Raw genomic sequence first — 18579 nt, 5'->3', positions numbered from 1 at the left:
TTCTTCGTCTTCTGTTTTACTGGCAGTTGGCAACCCATTAAATTAGATCAGGTACTGCCCTCTAGTGGAAGAGAATGTAATTGTTCTGCCCGTTACTCACGCCAATCGCTTAGAGTACTAATCAGGTGGAACCAGATGATCTTCCATGGCACACCTGATCATTTCTCACAGCACACCTATGTGCCGCAGCACAGTGGTTGGGAAACACTGGCATAGGTTTCCAAGCTTGGACCATCTGATTGTTGGGTTTTCTCTGTTTTCTTTGTATTATCGCTGGGTCTTTACCTTACAATATGAAGCACCTTGAGGCAACTGTCCTTGTGATTATATAACTGAATTTAAAGCATGTAGAGTCCAAAATTAAGAAGTTAAATATATCATTAGTAACATGTGAAACGTTGCTGTGTAAGTAACACAAGAACTAAAACAAATATCAAACAACCTGGAGAAGAACCCAGCATGATTGTTGGGGTTCATATATACCTTCAGATGACCAAAAAACCCCGGTGACACACATTTCTCTGAATAAGCCACTCCCCTAATCAAAGCAGCCACAAAAACGTGGAAGTTGAATTAAAGGCCAAGAAACTATTGGAATAGTATTTCATTTTGACTCAAGTAAACAAACAATGGACCAAATTGGAAGGATGAAAGCAATGTTCATTTTGACGGCAAATTTTAATCTAGTTTTATTTCTAGTCTTTTCTTAATCTTTTGACTAAAACTTTTTAGTTTAGTTTTTGTTAAAAGGCTAAATTCGTCATAATCTAGGCATTTACATTCTTTTTAGTAAAGTAAAAAGTATAAAAAGTACTGACCAAAACATTCTGTGAGCTAGCAGACAAAAGCTGAGCTTTCTTAAAGCTTTGAATCTCGTGACATGTGGCATCAAACTAAAACATTCAATTCAATTCAGTTTTATTTATATAGCGCCAAATAAAAACAGTCGCCTCAAGGTGCTTTATATTGTAAGGTAGACCCTACAATAATACATACAGAGAAAAACCCAACAATCATATGAGCAAGCACTTTGGCGACAGCAGGAAGGAAAACCTCCCTTTAACAGGAAGTAACCTCCAGCAGGACCAGGCTCAGGGAGGGGCGGGGCCATCTTCTGCAACCAGCTGGGGCGAGAGAAGGAAGACAGGATGAAGACACACTTTGGAAGAGAGACAGAGATTAATAACACGTATGATTCAGTGCAGAGAGGTCTATTAACACATAGTGAATGAGAAAGGTGACTGAAGAAGAAACACTCAATGCATCATGGGAATCACCCAGCAGCCTACACCTATTGCAGCATAACTAACGGAGGGCTCAGGGTCACCTGATCCAGCCCTAACTATATGCTGAAGAAGGTGTCAGTACATTTCATTACAGAGTTTGTCCTTGTGCACTAGTTTTATTTAGTTATCATCTTGTTTTCGTCAGAAGTATAACAAGTATGATGAAAATTATTGGTCATGGAAATCGACACTGGACAAAAGGTACAAATTTTATAGAGTTCACATCTAGAAGATATAGATGAATGGAGCAACAAAACATCTCCCTTTAACACAAGAATCCGCTGTTTGTTTTTTGAAGAATGACCAGTCTCAACCTTTACTGTACTTTACTTTGCTGTGTTTCCCAGCGTTTTGGCCACAAGGGTACTGCAGGTGGACGGCAGTGTTCAGGTTGACATTAAGTATGTACAATTAGATATTTTGTGAATTAAAGTGAATTAAAATGGTAATAGGAAGGGGTTTGTTAGTGATGTTATTCATTACTCTGACCTTTATCGCTCTGTATTAAGTCCCAGTGGACAGTGGGTCCAGCATTGGTCTTAAAACTTTGCATATGACTGGGTAGCATCAGCAATATATAGCCAAGAGACTATGTGTATGTTTGTTTGTTTTTTGTTGTTGTTTTCTTTTCTTTTCCTTTTTTTTAAAATAAAGTTTTCTCTTGTATTTTGTTTAGAGTGAAGATTGGGTGGGCCCTGTGGGAGCTTCTGGTTTTTAAACCGGCTGCTGCAGTCATGACTTTGGGAATGACTGCTTTACTGTATGTATTCTCTAAATAACTTTAAACCTTAATAACATTTTTCTTTCTAATCAGACAACAAGACTAACAAGTTCAGGAGGGAAGGTCCCATGCCGAAAACCTGTTAATGAACTAAAAGTGTTGTCCCTTGAAACATTGGCTGAACATTACACAAATTTGCTCTAACTTGACTATTTATTTTGGATATAAATGAGACCAAACAAATGTTGACAAGATTCATTTATCTCTGCTATTTGTTAACTGCCTGCCTGCCTGCATTTTTTAAAACCAAAAACTAGTCTAATAAGCAAAACAGATGATGTGTGATTCCTCTCAAAGAATAGGATTTGTTGAGTACACGCTATAAAGAAATTCACCAAGCCAAGTAATACTGAGGGTGTGACTTTCTCATATCATGTGAAAGGAAGCTACTCATCCATTTTTCTTCTCTAAAAATAGAATAATGATCATAATAACAAATGTGAAGAATGTCAAAAGTGACATTTTTTTACTCTTTAAATTTTACTCTTTAAATTAATAAATAAAGGATGAGTGACCAATCTGTGATGAACGCAAAACCTTAGATGGTTTGATGATCTTGACCATCAGAATTGATAATTGAAGCGAGTCCCAACCTTCTACGAATTATAATATGCTTTCTGCTTCCACTTCCTGGTCCTCCTTGCCTTCCTCTTTCATTCCAGTTTCCTCAGTAGGTTCCTTGGAGGAGTCGATGCAGGATAACCAAGCAAAACCGATCACAGGTAGAGGGAGAGGATCAAACAAGGCTTTTCATTTGTCTTAGCAACCCTAGACGTTTTGTCTCAACTTGTTCAGTCCAGCCAAAAACCAGAGCCTACCAGTAAAAATGCCACTGCCAGCTAGTAATAAATAGGTAGATAACTATAGTAGTAATAAAATTTTAAAATTCTACAGCCAGAAGGTAGCAAAGAGAAGCAAAGGTATCCAGGAAAGGTGCAGCAAGACGCTGTCAGAATGGTATGTTTTAAACTGGTCTAAAGACTTAAGGAAGCTTTATTTTTATATTGCTTAATTATTGAAGGGGGCAGGAGGGGTATACTGTGCACTACTGCTTTTTACAGTCACATTGTAACTTCAGAATTTACTACATTTCTATGGTGGAAGTGACCTATGGAGCAACAACAGCCATACTGAGTGGAAATATACTGTGGTAAGGATTTAGTGCCTCTAAAGTGACCGCGACTATTTGCAAAATCTCTGCCTCTACACTGTTTAGCTTTGGGTAACTTTTAATCAAAATGTAACATTTCTCCCAATAGTGGGCACTTTTGTTATTAAGGTAAGGCTAATCTGAACAATCCAAAAAAGAATAGTTTATTTTTGGTTGATTGTTGTTATTATACTGCATTTAACTGAATGGGGAGATGTGTTAAACGTTTAACCAGGTGCATGTACAATAACCTTTTGAAGAAAGCCTACTTGGTATAGTAACTTATAAAGAGATATATTAAAATTAATGTAATGACAAACTATTGTAAGGTTGTAAAACTCTAGCCCCGTATCTCTGTGTGTGTGTCTTTTTTAAGACGTGTGTGCAAATTAATGACTGTCTTATCTGAAATAGGACACACTTTAATGTACATACGATTTTGAATGAACAGATTCCTGTTTTCAGCAACATTAATGTTCTTTTGAGTCACTTTGTAAGTTTGTTTTTGCTGCCTCAGTAGAAGTGATTGACAGTCTGAATCCCAGATCTGACATGAATTAGACAGCCTGTTTTGGGCAATAAACACCTCGCCAACAATACTGAGCACTATGGGTTACCATGGCAACTGTCAAAGCTGATATTACAGCCACCCCTTCTAGCCAAAATGAAAAAATAAATGTGACGCAGAGATGCTGATGGTACATACAAAGCAATAATGTAACAGTAGCATCTATACGATGACGTCATAGATCTTCCTGTATGTGTGAGCTTGCAGTCGCTCCATATGGTTGCACGTGTCACTCAGGGCTGTTTTGGAGATGAATGAGAAAGGAGCTTCTCAAAGTCTGCAGGGAGGTATTCTTGGATCAAAACACACCGTTACCATCTGCACAACCAAAGCCAGAAGGAGCAATTATCTCACACATGGACAGGATATTTTCACCCATTCTCATATAATTTTTTACCAAGCTCGTAATGATTATGTAAAGCAGTCAAGTGTGCTGGAAATGCCTTTAGACATTCTACTTCATTAGAGGAGACAGGCAGGTAAGATTATAGCAAGCTGTAACTGTTTTTAAAACCTGATTTCTGATGTCAAACAGATTCAGGTGGTCATCCACTTGAATGGCTTCCAAGTAACAGATGGACTTTTGTCCATCTTAACTGGATGGATATTCTGCCTTAATGTGTTGGAGGTAGTTGTGTTTTGTCAAAGACTATTTGTTTAGAGCCCTTTTCTACTGATCTAATTTATATTATGAAGAAAAAAAGGGGGCATTTAAGCCATGAAGGTCAGTTGGGTAAAAAGAATACCAAAACTTATCTCTGATGCAGATTAGGTAATCCAAGGATTACCAGTCATGTAAATGAGCTGTAAACTTTACCTCAGAATAGATCTTATGTCATGTAGGAGATGCATTTTCAACATCAACTGAAGGCACTTTTCTGAATTAGGCTGGCATGGTTGAAATACAGCAAAGGAAGTGCACATGAATTCAAAGATTCAGGGTTTTGGTTCAGTATTTTGTCAGTGTGTGTGTGTAGACTTTTGACTATTGTTGTATATAAAAGGGATGCAAAACTCTAACCTGCGAACTCCACATTCAGTACTTCCAGTATAATGACATAGTATATTATGTTTATTTCACAAAAATGTGTTTATTTTATATGAATTAAAATGAAGGAATACATGAAGGAAAGGAAAACTGTAGCTGAGGTGGGAAGGAGAGGTGTGGTGGTAGAAGAAGGACGAGAATAGGTTCGGGGTAAGCAGCGTATACTTGAATTTAAGTCAGGGAAACATCAGACAAATTGCCGTGCTGATGTTTATGTGTTCAGAGTCCAGCTCTGCTCACAAAAAACAAAATGCATTTTCATATCACAGAATAGGAAATGACAAGGAAAGGTCATTCACAGATGTTAATGTGTAAACCATACTGAATGTGAAAAATACCTTTAAATTAGGTCCACATACACATTTAATGGTCTGAAATGTATATTTATCTTATCGTGAAACTGCATGCATATATTAAGTTGCATTTTCAAAAATATAAACAAACATGAGAAGATCCAGTGTCTCCTGGATTTAATCCCTGCTGACCTTGCTCTTCTTCTCTCACTCCTTGAAATTGTGGTAGCTGATATATAAAAAAAGGTTTAAAGAGATTGCTGTATATCTGTCAATTCAGATATTCAGCATAACTATTTCTGGGTTTAACCAGTGACTCTGTATGCAAACAGCAGGCTCTTGTAATAACACTCTGAACAGCTCCTACTCCACCATCACACATCAACAACTACAAAAAAACATGCACTTAATTCCTTCTTTGCAATAATGTGATGAATATTTCTCATTTTCTGGGACGGTCTGAAGAGATATCTTTTCTGCTTAAAACAGTTTCAATGTTTGTTCACATTTTGCCGTCAGGTTCGACATAGAAGATAAAATCTCTGTTCTAGCCATGTTTGCAGAGAGATAACTGAAACATGTCTCTAGAGATTGTGTATAAACGTCACTATATCCACTAAAGGGAATAAACATGAACTAAAAATACACCACAGGCCACAATAAGGTAATTGTACTCGAGTATCACAAGCGTGTGTGACTGAACATTTTCAGACTGCTGACCCAGGAGAGGGACCACAGCTTCATCAGAAGCAAAAAATCTCTATCTCTAAATCTCTGTATTGTTCACAGGTATTCACATACAATTTGACCCATTCCTGATTTCTTAGGTTTTTGCACATTTGTCACACGTTTCACATCATCAAAGATGTTTTAATATCAGATGAAGGTGAATTTTTAAATGTTTTTTTTAAAGTTTATAAATGACGATTTCATGTATTAAGGGGGGACAGCGATCCAGAACTACCTTTTTTCACTACCTATGTGAAAAAGTAAAATCATGAATTAACTGCGATCAGCCACATTTTTTGGAAAGCTGATTTCAACTGTACTACATTCAGACCTGATTACTGGCAGAGCTGCTGAATTAGAAATCACTAAAATAAAAGATGTCTGACAAACTGAAGTAGGCTGAAAGATCTCATAAAGCAACACACTGTGTCTCAATCTAATGAAGCTAAAGAACAGAACAGAAACAAAGCCACTGACATTCATCAAACTGGAAAGGGTTACAAAGCTATTTCTAAGGCTTTGACACTGCAGTGAACCACAGTGTGAGTTAGCATTGACAACTCATCCACGTGTTAACAAAACAACCCAGAACAACATGTGAAGAACTGCAGGCTCAGTGTTTATGATTCAACAACAAGAAAGAGAGTTTGCAAAACTTGTATTCATGCGAAAGTTCCCACGCGAAAACCACCACTGACCAAAACATTCCGTGAGCTAGCAGACAAAAGCTGAGCTTTCTTAAAGGTTTGAATCCCGTTACATGTGGCATCAAACTAAAAACATCATTTCATAAAAAGAACATCATACCAGCAATCAGTCATGGTAGTGTTAGTGTGATGGTCTGGGTCTGCTTTGCTGCTTCAGGACCTGAACGACTTGCTGTAAATGATGGAACCATGAATTCTGCCCCACACCAGAAAATCCTGAAGGAGAATGCTCATCAGTTCATCAATTCATGCACAAACTCACTTGAGTTACGCAGCAGGACAAAGATATGAAACACAGCAGCAAGTTCAGCTATGGATGGGTCACAAACAAAACACATGAAACTACATGAAGGTTTTGGAGTGACCTAATCAAAGTGGAAGATGTGAAAGGGTCATTACCAGTTACTGCAACAGCTTGTCTGCAGTTCTTGTGCACAACCAGCAATTAAGTTTAAGAGCGATTACTTTTTCACAAAGGCCAGGTGGGCTACGATTACTTTGTAAATGATCATTGGATTTGCATCATGAAATGCAAACGTGACAAATATGCAACAAACAAGACATCAGGAAGAGGCCAAATACTTTTTGATTGCACTGCCTCTTCAGCTGCCAAATGGCAGAATCACAGTTCACTGCAACTGCAGGTAACACTGCCAGCCACCGCCTCCATTGCAGTGGTGAAAGCTGTGAGTATGTGAACTCATGATTGCTCTGTGGCAACACAGACATACCAGCAACATTTCAGGGGAATTATTACGAGGAACTGCACATTATCACACACACCGAGCTCAGATAAGATAAAAATGTCATTGATCCCTATGGTTGCAATGCACACCCCGTGGTGCGGTTGTGAAATGAAAGGATTTGGTTTTTCTTCTTCCCTTGTTGCACAGTTTGACGAGGTAAAACTTTGTAAATGCAGCTGGGAAAGATACTCATTAGAGTGGCCTGTGAAAGTACAATAATTGTGGATGGCAAAAGAAATTAGTATAAAGGTTAGTTAATTAGGAAGCTGGCTGTTACAGCATATGCTCTATGACTTAATGCATATTAGTCACCTATATGCAAATATGTCCTGCACTGTTCATAGCTGGAAGGCATGTGTGAAAAGGGCTCTGTGTATACATCATTCAACATACAAAGAAAATTAACTGGATCAAATGAGCTTGATACAGCTAATACCTGAATTGAATCCTATGCTGCTTTTCTTCTATTATATGTGTACTTTTCTTCCTAGCAAAACTTAAAATAGCTCCAGTTCACTGAAGATTCAAATTCAAATTCATTCTGTGGCACACAGCCTAAAAAATACAAATAAAAAAAAATCAGTAGCCCTGTTGTGTAGAATCAAAGTCTCTGTTATCTTCTAGTCATAAAGCCACTGTGCCTGGCATTCACTACACTCATCATCATGCTGTCTCATCAATGCTCCAGTGGTTAAACCCTTTATATAACGATGCAGTATTGTCTCAAAAGGTTGGATGGACTTGTATTATACAGTGATGATGAAATAGGAGCCACCTGATTTATTTTCAAAGCTTTCCTGCCAAGGCTTTAAGAGTACTTCACATCTCATCTCCATTTATATTATCAACAGGAACGTACAAGTCTTGGGAAAAAACACCAAGTGCACTATTCACTGCTGTTAGGATCAAACTGCTGTTAGAGGCCTACAGTTAGTATTTAGACTTGTTCTGCCTCAGTATGCTATTTGAAGAGTTTTCACATTCATTCGGGAATTTAACAAAAATATAAAGAACACTAATTCCAAAACAGATTACACAGTAGGGCAATAAAGTGTCCCTGCTCACTGTAGATCTCAGTGGACCTGCTAAAGGTTTTACATCTTTCTTTGATACTTTTTTAAAATTTTCAACACATTATCCATGTTTATGTGATATTGTTGAGACATTGCAAAATATATCAAAATTAAATGAAACAAATAAAAAAAAATAACATAATTACAAAAATAAGCGCAGCAGGGAAACAAGTTTGTTTCCCTTTCATTGAGTTCAAAAACGGGCCTTTAAAGACGGACCTCAACCACAACATAAGGTTACCTTTCAAAATAAAAGCAAAACAAAATCATCCGCACTGAAAAATGCACAACAAAGTTTACGGCGCCACTTTGTGAAAACGTTAAGTTGAGCTGACAATTAGGCAGATAATACTCCGAGAAGCTCCCTCACATTACGAACACGTTTCTTCTTTAAATCTCCGCTAACAGCGTAACTGTACGTCAGTTACGCGGGTTTGGAGCTCGCGCGTAGTCGACGCACGTACGTGGAGCTGGAACAGAAATTAAGCGAACTGTCCAAGAAATACTGAAGAAAAACGTTTTCTTTCGTTTCGTTCACTCAATTCTGACAACAGCCCCGCTTAAACACCGTCATCAGGGACAGAGAGTCTCCGTCTCTTTACATCCAGCTGCTGTTTGGTGGCCTGCGTTATTCCACAGAACAGCAGCAGGTGAGTCACATCGGGTTGTTGCTAGTTTCTGTTCTCTGAAACGGTTCCAGGCTGCTATGCCATATACAGCGTCTCTGGTGCTGTTTTTGTCCTCCACGATGAAAACAAACAAACATAAAAATGATTCGTGTTTATCGTTGAAAACGGCCAGCACTCAAACAGGTTTGGCGGCTGTGTTTACTGCAGGAACATTTCCTTGTCCCGTTGCGTCTTTGTAATATGTATACAAATCACTGCGCATGCGCGAGACACGAGCCCTTTTTTTGACGAGCTAAAGCTTAGGTCCTCGTGTACCGTTTGTGTACTAATGACGACAGTTGGTTGTGACACAAAGACATTTTGAAGACATTTCAAGCTCTTAGTCTTCTTTTAAAATAGATAAATTGTGTCCTGAGACTTCCTGTGCATATTTACGGCAGTCACAAGTTTATGAATTTTTTTTTTATCTCATTCCTTTTTTTTCAATTAGATGAAAGAAGCAATGCCTGAAAAACATGTCTCACAAAGAAGATAACGAGGAGAAGAGGCGGTAAGGAGTACAAACAAACAGCATGACACTTTCAATAGCCCTTATTAACGCACTGGGGAAATCACTGCATGTAAATGAACTACACATTTTTGACTTTCCTCTTTCAGCTGCCACCGCACTGATTTGTATGCCAGCATCCCTCGAACATGTCTGCCTATTGTGTACCACCCAGACTACAACATCACTTTTATGGGCCTTGAAAAGCTTCATCCGTTTGATGCGGGAAAGTGGGGAAAAGTCATCCGCTTCTTGAAAGGTAAGCGAGTGAAGAACAGAGTGGCAGATGGGGAGGATATCTCCCTGAGCTGATGAACACTGAATCACTCAGACTGAGGTCATAAAGGCGAAAAGAGCCGGAGAACAAAGCAGAAACAGTGGAAGAGGTAGTTGTAGTTGAAGAAGAGGGAGTAGGGGAGGCAGAGCAATAGAGCACAGATAATTAGAGAAAAGTCCCTGTGGGAGTTTGTGCAGGTATAGTAGATGAAGGCCAGTGTGGTTTTGGAGGCTGAGGGAAAACAGTTGCTGGATAACTGGCATGACTTCACACAGAGCTGTTGTCAGGCTTCACGGTGGATCATCTGTGCTGTTAAACGTGTCGCACGCAGCTTAATGAATTCACAAAACTTTCAGAAGTTAAGAGTGCAAATAAAGAGCTGAGCTTGTGCTGACAGAGGAAAACCTTGGTTTTTCTAAATTTAGCCATGCAGTAATTGGAAGAAAACTGGATGATATTGCAGAATTACTCAGCATATTTAGAGAGTGATACAAAGGAACTGGTTGTGCACTGGGTTTTTAATGAGCCCTCTGTGTTACGTCCAGAGTTGGAAGCCAATTTTGGACCACCGCGTTTCAGCAGTCTAAGGGAATAACATGTAAAATGGCCCACAATTGACCGGCTGGTGCTCATCAAAAATAACCTACGCTTCTTGATATAGTGACATTAATTTATAATGAAACTAAAAATTTAAACTCCATGCTTTTAAGCAGCTACTTTGGGACTGTTTCTGCCTGATTTTACAAACCTCTCTTTAATGCTTTATCACTTCTTATGCAAACACTACAGCTCCATGGCTTCATGGTTAACGGTTTAAATTTTAGCATTAAATAAAAAGCACAAGTTGCCTAAAATATTTATCTCTAAGAATTAAATGAATCCAAAAAACATTTTTGTGGCGCACTTTCTTTGAAGCTACAGTACTTGACAAGTATTGTACTTATCAGTTCAAAATTGATTCAGAGAGGTTAGCTGGCCTGTCTGTTCAGGTCTGTGTTTTCACCAATCGCAGCTATGAATTCATAGTCACACACACAACCATACACAGTATGACATGAGGTGAAATGCTTGTAGCTGTGCAATGCAATGCCTGACCATTAAATGACAGTGGTTTTACAGTACAATTTACCGGTTATACAAAATTTACAGATTTAACTTAGAAATTTACAGTAAAAAATGTGCAAATAGCAGAAAGAGATTATAAATTATAGGAAGTGTGCATGAAGAAAAACCAGTGTATGTGGAGATGTGATGTGTGTGGGAGAGTCCAGTCCTACACCTGGTTCAGGGCCCGAATAGCCTGGGGGAAGAAGCTCCTCCTCATTCTCTCTGTTTTGGCCTTAAGGGAGCGGAAGCGCTTCCCAGACCTCAACAATGAGAAGAGTCCATTGTTGGGATGGGAGAGGTCCATCATAATCTTCCTAGCTTTGGTCTTGCACCGCTTGGTGTAGATGGACAGCAGGTCAGGGAGCTCTGATTGAATGATGCGTTCGGCCGAGCTCACCACTCTTTGCAGATCTCGTCTGTCCTGCTTGGTGCTGTTCCCAAACCAGGTGCAGATGTTTCCCGTCAGGATGCTCTCGATGGTGCAGGAGTAAAAGTTCTTGAGCACCTTCAGTGGCAGATGGAAGTCTCTAATTCTTCTGAGGAAGAAGAGACGCTGACGGGCTTTCTTAACCAGGGTGTTGATGTGACAGGACCTGTCATGGTCCTGTCACGAGTGATGTGGACACCCAGGTATCGGAAACTGTCCACTCTCTCCACTGGCGTGCCACTGATGATGAGGGGCTTGTAATTCCTTACCTGCTTTGTAGTGAAGTTCACGATCAGCTCCTTAGTCTTGCTGACTTTAAGGAGGAGGTTATTCTTCTGGCACCAGGTCTCCAGGTTCCTAATGTCCTCTAGGTAGGACGTCTTGATGTTGTCGGAGATCAGTCCCACAACAACAGTGTTGTCAGCAAACTTGACAATGGAGGTACTGGACGGTAGTCATTGTGGCAAGCGGGCTGTTGTTTCTTCGGGACAGGGACAATGATGGACTGTTTGAAGCACGTGGGAACCACAGCTTGGGCCAGGGAGAGGTTGAAGATCTCTGTGAACACTGGTGCTAGCTGGTCAGCGCAGGCTCTCAGGACCCGGCCAGGGATTGCATCTGGTCCTGCTGCCTTCCTGGTGTTCACCCTCCTGAAGGTGTTCCTCACGGCACGCTCTGTGATGATGAATGCATTGTCTTCACTGGTGCACTCCGAGCGCACGCAGCCGTTTGTTGTTTTAATTGCTGCGGCGTCGAAGCGAGCGTAAAACGTGTTCAGCTTATCAGCCAGCGAAGCGTCAGCATTCATCATTGAAGAAGATGGTCGTTTATAGTCCGTTATTGTCCGCTGTCTGCCTTTCTGACCGCACTGTGCACGTTGTAAGACACAGCCTTGTATAGGTCCATATTACTGGAGACGAGCCCTTCATTGTAGGCAGCGGTGCGTGATCTCAAAGCGTCGCGGATGTTTTTATCCACCCACAGCTTCTGGTTGGGAAACGTTCGGATGATAGGTCTTTCTGCTGTGTCGTCCGCTAGTTTCCCGATAAATCCCACAACCGCTTCCGTAAACATGCTGATGTCATCAGAACTGTTGAGTTTTCAACAGTTCTTTTTTTATTGCAATTATTGAAATAAAAATTGTGGCGAACAAACCATAGACCATGTGCTTTCTCATGTAATCTCTTAAAAGAATATACATGCATTTGTATGTATAAACAATGTATATAGTGCAACACTGAGGTTCTGGATGCAAAAGTCCCATTCATATTCTCCATAGAAATTTTGATTATGAGCCATAATGTAACCATATAATGTAAACTCAACATGAAAGATTGTGAAATGATGGTATGTGCTCCTGTAGAGAAAACACACATCTGTATTATTTCAACCTTGCTTTACCAAAAAAGCATTTTACTTGCAATACCAAGGAAAAAACCTACTCTGCCCATAATCCTGTATTGAAACGGCAATGCCTCTGCTTGGTGGATTTTACTGTTACCATGGAGATGTTTAAACCTATGAAGATCAGGTCAGTTAGTGAGAGCAAAATTTCAGAAATGGCGAGACTGGTGACTCCACTCAGGAATGAACGACTGCACCATACAATAATGTCCAATGTCCTCATACATGGGTCTCATTTGTCTAAGAAACAAAAATTAGGTAAAAAAAAATCTGGTAAATCTTTGTTTTTATATTCTTCAGGTCCAATCAACCCAAATAGCAAAGAAAAATTTAAAATGCATGCTATGAAAGAGTTCGGGTCTTAGGAGGTTAAGGCATTATGGGATAAGTAGTTCCTTCACTTTTAAAGATAATTATGCACACACTTTAACTGTTTACACATTTGCCTAACAAGCAAACATTCATGAGTCAATGAGCCCTTCTGAATAAAAGAGCAACCAACTACAGCATCTATGTACACGGTCCTGTACCTTCAACTTTTTCTTTTTTCAGTTTTTATTTTATTTTTTTGATCCACATCAAATCTTTTTTTGCTCATGATTCACCCTGTAGCTTGTAGGTTTGGTTCAAGGCTTAACATTTTTTTTTATGTAATGATATTCTGAATGTCACATGAATGGGGAATTCACTTCTGAAACCAGAGCCCTTAAAGTGGGTGGTCACCGTTGCCGTCTACAATTCAGCCCACGCGGCCTGTGTTTATCTCAGTATTGAACTGATAACCCAACAGCAGTTAAGATGATGCTGTTGAGTTGTAATTAACAAGTCAGTGAGAGGGCACCCTATCATGGTACCATACTGGAATTCACTGATATACTGAGAACAACCTATTGCTTCACAAATGTTTGTAGAAGAAATCCACATGCCTACGCGCTTGATTTTATACAGATGTAGCTCAGGTGGTAGAGCGGGTCACTTACTAACTGGAAGGTTGGAGGTTTGATCCCAGTCTGCTCCAGTCTGCATTCCAACCCCATGTTGCCCCATTGCATTGGTGAATGCATCCATCTCCAATGGATTGTATGAATGCTAGTAGTAAGCACTTGGAAACAGCATAGAGTAAGAAATAAAATGGCTTGTAAAGCGCGTAGAGTGCTCAGAGTAGAAAAACACTATATAAGAACCAGTCCATTTACCATTTGCCATCTGGCTATGAAAGGGATTGGATGAATACCTGATTGAGTGAATATCTTTGGCAATATAGTGTCATAAACATAGACTTACATTTGTTTATGTAACAGAACTGATAACTCACTGGAAAACAAGGGGGTTAAACCTAAGAAAGCTGTCTAAGGTGCTTCTAAGGCCACTTTTGTACCCCTGGCTGCAGCAATGATGTTAAGAAACCAAGGATGTACTATCCACTTTCACACTGTCTGTCTTTAAGCAGTCATTGTTTCCGGGAAAATCCACCTGTTAGCTATACTGTTTGGGTTTGTAAAGCACCTTATAAATGAGGACTATCAGGGGTGGCCCAAAGGGTCTGGGGGAAGATGCATATTTTTGAACTTTTAACTGTATATTTATAAGTTTTACTAACTACTTTTGTGTTTTAGCCACACAAAAGTAGTTAGAAAAATAAACAATTAAATTATAGAAAAGTTCCTGTTTTTCATTGTCTGCTATAGAAATTTCAGTTTAAAAAAAAAAAGAAAAAAGAATTTTAAACAAGTAACTGATACTCGTTTTTATAAATATGGGGCAGTCTGGGCAATGAGCCACCAGGACTTTTTCTGTAATTTTACACATTTGTTATGTAGAAAAACTGAGGTGGACTGTTGAAATTATGCTTTTTAAAAAATGTTATATTAATATATCTCTGGGATTAAATGTGTAGTTAAATGTCTTTATACGGACAGAAAGGGGAGTTTCACTTGTCCAGCTCACTTTGATGTAAAGTGGGCTGGGCAAGTGAAACTCCCCTTTCTGTGGCCCTCATTGTAAAATGATATTCTGAACTCTAGATGCTCAGAAAATCTTTTTCATACCAAGTGTCTTAGAATTGTGGTCCTCAACATGGTCCTCTCATACTGCATTGTATTTTCAAGAGAACTGTTTCTGTTATATAGTCCACTCTCTTTAGAATAGGAACTCCTGTTGCTATAATGCAATAAGCACCACATACTGCAGCCTCATAATTCCTGTGCAGTTTAATGACAATCGGCTTTGAAAAACTAAATATTACAGCTTTTCATAAATGTAGGATTTGTTACATTCTTCTGTTTCTGCATGCAAATTAGTCTGGTTACTGATAAGAGTTTCAATGAATGCTGACATCTTGGTTCAGATATTGTATTTTAGTAAAACATACTAAATACCAAACTAATTCCTACAAATTGTGGAGCACAAAAGTTGTAGAAGCTCCTCCTCTAACATCCAGCGTTTTGTAACTGTGCTCCCTCCCTCTGTATGTGTTGCAGAGGAGCAGTTTATCAATGATGGGAACCTTGTGGAAGCTCGTGAAGCTGCTGAGGAGGATCTGCTGATCGTTCACACCAAACGCTACCTCAACAGATTAAAGGTAGCCTTGCTTGCTTTATCTCACCCATAGTGCAGCATCCTATCACTTTGACTGGCATCATCTTTCTTCCATCTTTCCTGCCGTAACACATGAATTTAATCAAATTCATTTGACATGGAGTGTCACCTCACTGGAGAGGATGAAGTCTGAACCTGTATGCGAGGTCAAGACATAGTGACTATGATGTAATCGGGCTCACCTCAACTCATAGCTTGGATTCTGAGACGAATCTCCTGAACATGTTTTAAACTTTATACAAAACTGGAGTTACCTGCAGTGAGAGGTTGCAGACAGGTACTGTGCTCCGTGCTGACTGTCATCTGTGGCAGTTCAGACGGCTATTCTCAAGTGCACATGGCACCAGGATGCTCTAGGTTGTAGGTTGATGGATTTTGTAATCAAATTGTCACATTTGCAGGTGAAGGTGGGAGCAGAGCTGTCAGCTGATCACCACCTGGTGATGAGTTGGATCAGGTGGAAGTGAAGGCGTTGGGAACATTGTGATGTTCCTGGGGTTTATGGGATTTGCCCAGAGTTCCTTAAGGCTCTGGATGCTGTAGCTCCGTCTTAGATGATGTACCTCTGCAACACGTGGAAGCTGGGGACAGTGCCTCTGAATTGGCAGACTTGGGTGACGATTCCCCTCTTCAAGACAGGGAATCAGAGGGTGTGCACAAACTTTAAGGGGGATCAGTCTCCCCTTTGAGATGGTTCAAGCGTCTTACTAGGATGTCTCCTGGAGGTCTGTGTTTCAGGTGTGTCCTACTGGGAAGAGGGCCTGCTTGGATAAACTGTAGAGATTACGTCTTTCAGCTGGCTTGGGGATGTCTAGCTTTCCACTGCATGAGAACTAGAGGAGGTTGCCCAGGAGATGGAGGTCTAGCCTCTACTTTGACTGCTGCCCCTATAATCTTTTCACCCTAACCTGCTGCACATTAGAGCAGGGCGATATGACCAAAAATATTTATTACGATATACATTTGAAAATTTGCGATAACGATATAACTGACGATATAATTGACACTAGACAAAATACTTTACAACTCCACAACTTTATTAGTGCAAAAGAAAATAAATCAATGTATTTTCACTTAAACAAGCAGCTGTTTTTATGTGCATTAAAGTTATATAAAAATTTAAAGTGAAAATGTAAATTCCTCGCTGACAGTTTAACCAAAAGGCATTTCCAGTGGAAACTGGCCGACATATCCTCAGCATAACCATGTTTAATATCCACAAAACTTAAAAAGAGGTTATACACACACAATACGGTAATATTATGTTGAAGCACAGTACGTATCACTCCGCGAGGCTCCTGCCTACGATAGCCGTAATGCTCCGACAATCCATCAAGCGGTGCGGCTTTGTAGCTTAGCAAAGTCGTACTGAAACATTTGACAGATTTTCGAGCGCCGTGCACATAAAATCGTTTCGAGGTCAGTAAACACAACCAGGATTCATACATAAGGCACACGGGATTATAAGGGGCTCTGTCGATTTTCAGAAAAATCAAAGGATTGATTTTAAGTGCGCCGTATTTTCCAAACAACACTGTAATAACGACGGCCCGCTAGCATGCTCTACCAAAAATAGAGCTTTGTTGTGTATCTGACGGGCGAAAGCTAAACCAGTTCCACACCACTGAAGTTGCAGCATTTTTACAAACCAGTTCTGGTTCATCTGTTTCATTCAACGATCCGCTTTCGCCCTTCTCATTCGCCGCCATGCTTTTTCCGCCATGTGCGTATGAAAACAAAGGCACTGCGCATGTGCGTTTTTACCCATATTCTGTCGCAATGTTTCATTTTCTTATCGTTGCCCAACATTATACCATGAACGGTATGATATGGCCCAGCCCTACTGCACATCTTTTCCAGCTCTGTCTCTCTGCCTAACTAATCAATGCAAGCCCTTTTCCGCTTCTTTGGCAACTCTTCTGTAACACCTATTGCCTGTCTTAACTCTTTCCTGAACTCTATGCAACATTCTTTCTTCAACTTCCACCATTTAATCCTTGGCTTCACTTGCTTCTTCCCTGCCAATACCTAGCATCTGCTCTCTCTTTCACCTTCTGCATAAGATGTAGTCTCCTCCACTCTTATACATTACTCCTGTTTTATCCTTTTCACAAAATCAATCACTATTTTTCTATTATACCTTTTTTTTTAACACCATACCTTCCCAGCACCTCCTCATTACTTCTGTTCATGTCCACTGAAATCTGCTCAATTCACAACTCACTTCATCTTATTTCAGAATTTTTCTTTCTCTTTCTCTCCAGTCAGTTGTCAGTCACCAATCAGTCCTCATCTGATTAATCCTTAGTCCTCAGGGAATATCATGTCACGCATATTAACAACATGGCAAATCTCCTTTTGAGCTTTTGTCATTTTAATTTATCATCTAGAGGGACTGATTAGTGTCTACATTTATTTACCTTTCCCTGAGTGGATTTGGGAATTTTAAGCTGTCTGTGGATGTCAGGAATGCTGACGTTTCATTGTAAAGCTCTTCTAGTAGAGTGCCTGCTACAGAGGAAGCAAAGCTGATAACAGTATTTCTGTCACATTCACAGGCTTTGTATTTATTCTGTTTTCCCTCAGCTGCCCAAGTGAGGTGCAATAGCTTTATTCTTTACTGTCGTTTTTTCATGAGAATTCAAGCTTCAGCCTGAACCCCCTGGCAACATTATTCCGTTTTTCTCCACCTTTATATCCACATCCTTTTTCACCTTTCTTTTTTTGCTTTGCTTTCAGTGCTGTTCATTCAGTTGAGGGCAACTTAGTTTTGTTTGTCTTGTGACAGATGGCAAAGAAAAAAACATCTCTATACCGCTCTAATTATGTTCTGCTTCCATTTAGTGGTCTCTGGTGGTGGCAACCATCACAGAAATTCCACCTCTCCTGTTTCTGCCTAATTTCCTGGTGCAGCGGAAGGTGCTAAGGCCTTTGCGGACTCAGACAGGGGGAACAATAATGGTAGGTATCTGACACCCTCATTTCCTCTTCATGCTTGTGGCTGATAATGACATGTTATCTAGCCTCATTTGTCAGAAGTAGAAATGGAGATAATGTCCTGTAGTGTACCACCATCACATAATGATGAGATCCACTCTTGGCTCCGTTTACTTTTATCAACTAATACGAGTGCAGCAGAAACGTTACAGTTCACACCCACTGCACTCAGCATCCAGCCAGCACAATGAGGTTCTTCCACAACAAGGCCT

The 18579-nt window shown here is 39.9% G+C and overlaps 1 protein-coding gene across 4 annotated transcripts in view; it reads left to right on the top strand.

Moving 5' to 3' along the window:
• The first annotated feature begins 3588 nt into the window (after window positions 1-3588).
• hdac11 (histone deacetylase 11) overlaps window positions 3589-18579 on the top strand; it is a 52318-nt gene continuing 37327 nt past the window's right edge. The window contains exons 1-7 of one of the 4 annotated variants that reach the window (XM_040003220.1): window positions 3589-3599; window positions 5462-5467; window positions 8852-9031; window positions 9501-9560; window positions 9668-9816; window positions 15253-15353; window positions 18215-18331. In XM_040003220.1, the coding sequence (XP_039859154.1) occupies window positions 9526-9560; window positions 9668-9816; window positions 15253-15353; window positions 18215-18331 (402 nt within the window). In that variant the 5' untranslated portion in view covers window positions 3589-3599; window positions 5462-5467; window positions 8852-9031; window positions 9501-9525. Of the gene's footprint in view, window positions 3600-5461; window positions 5468-8731; window positions 9032-9500; window positions 9561-9667; window positions 9817-15252; window positions 15354-18214; window positions 18332-18579 lie in introns of those variants that run through there. The other 3 variants (XM_040003223.1, XM_040003222.1, XM_040003221.1) reach the window with 3 other exon arrangements.

Source organism: Simochromis diagramma, unplaced genomic scaffold (assembly GCF_900408965.1).
Source record: "Simochromis diagramma unplaced genomic scaffold, fSimDia1.1 OVJJ01000646.1, whole genome shotgun sequence".
NCBI classification, from domain to species: Eukaryota; Metazoa; Chordata; class Actinopteri; order Cichliformes; family Cichlidae; genus Simochromis; species Simochromis diagramma.
This window is presented reverse-complemented; position numbering and strand designations above follow the sequence as displayed.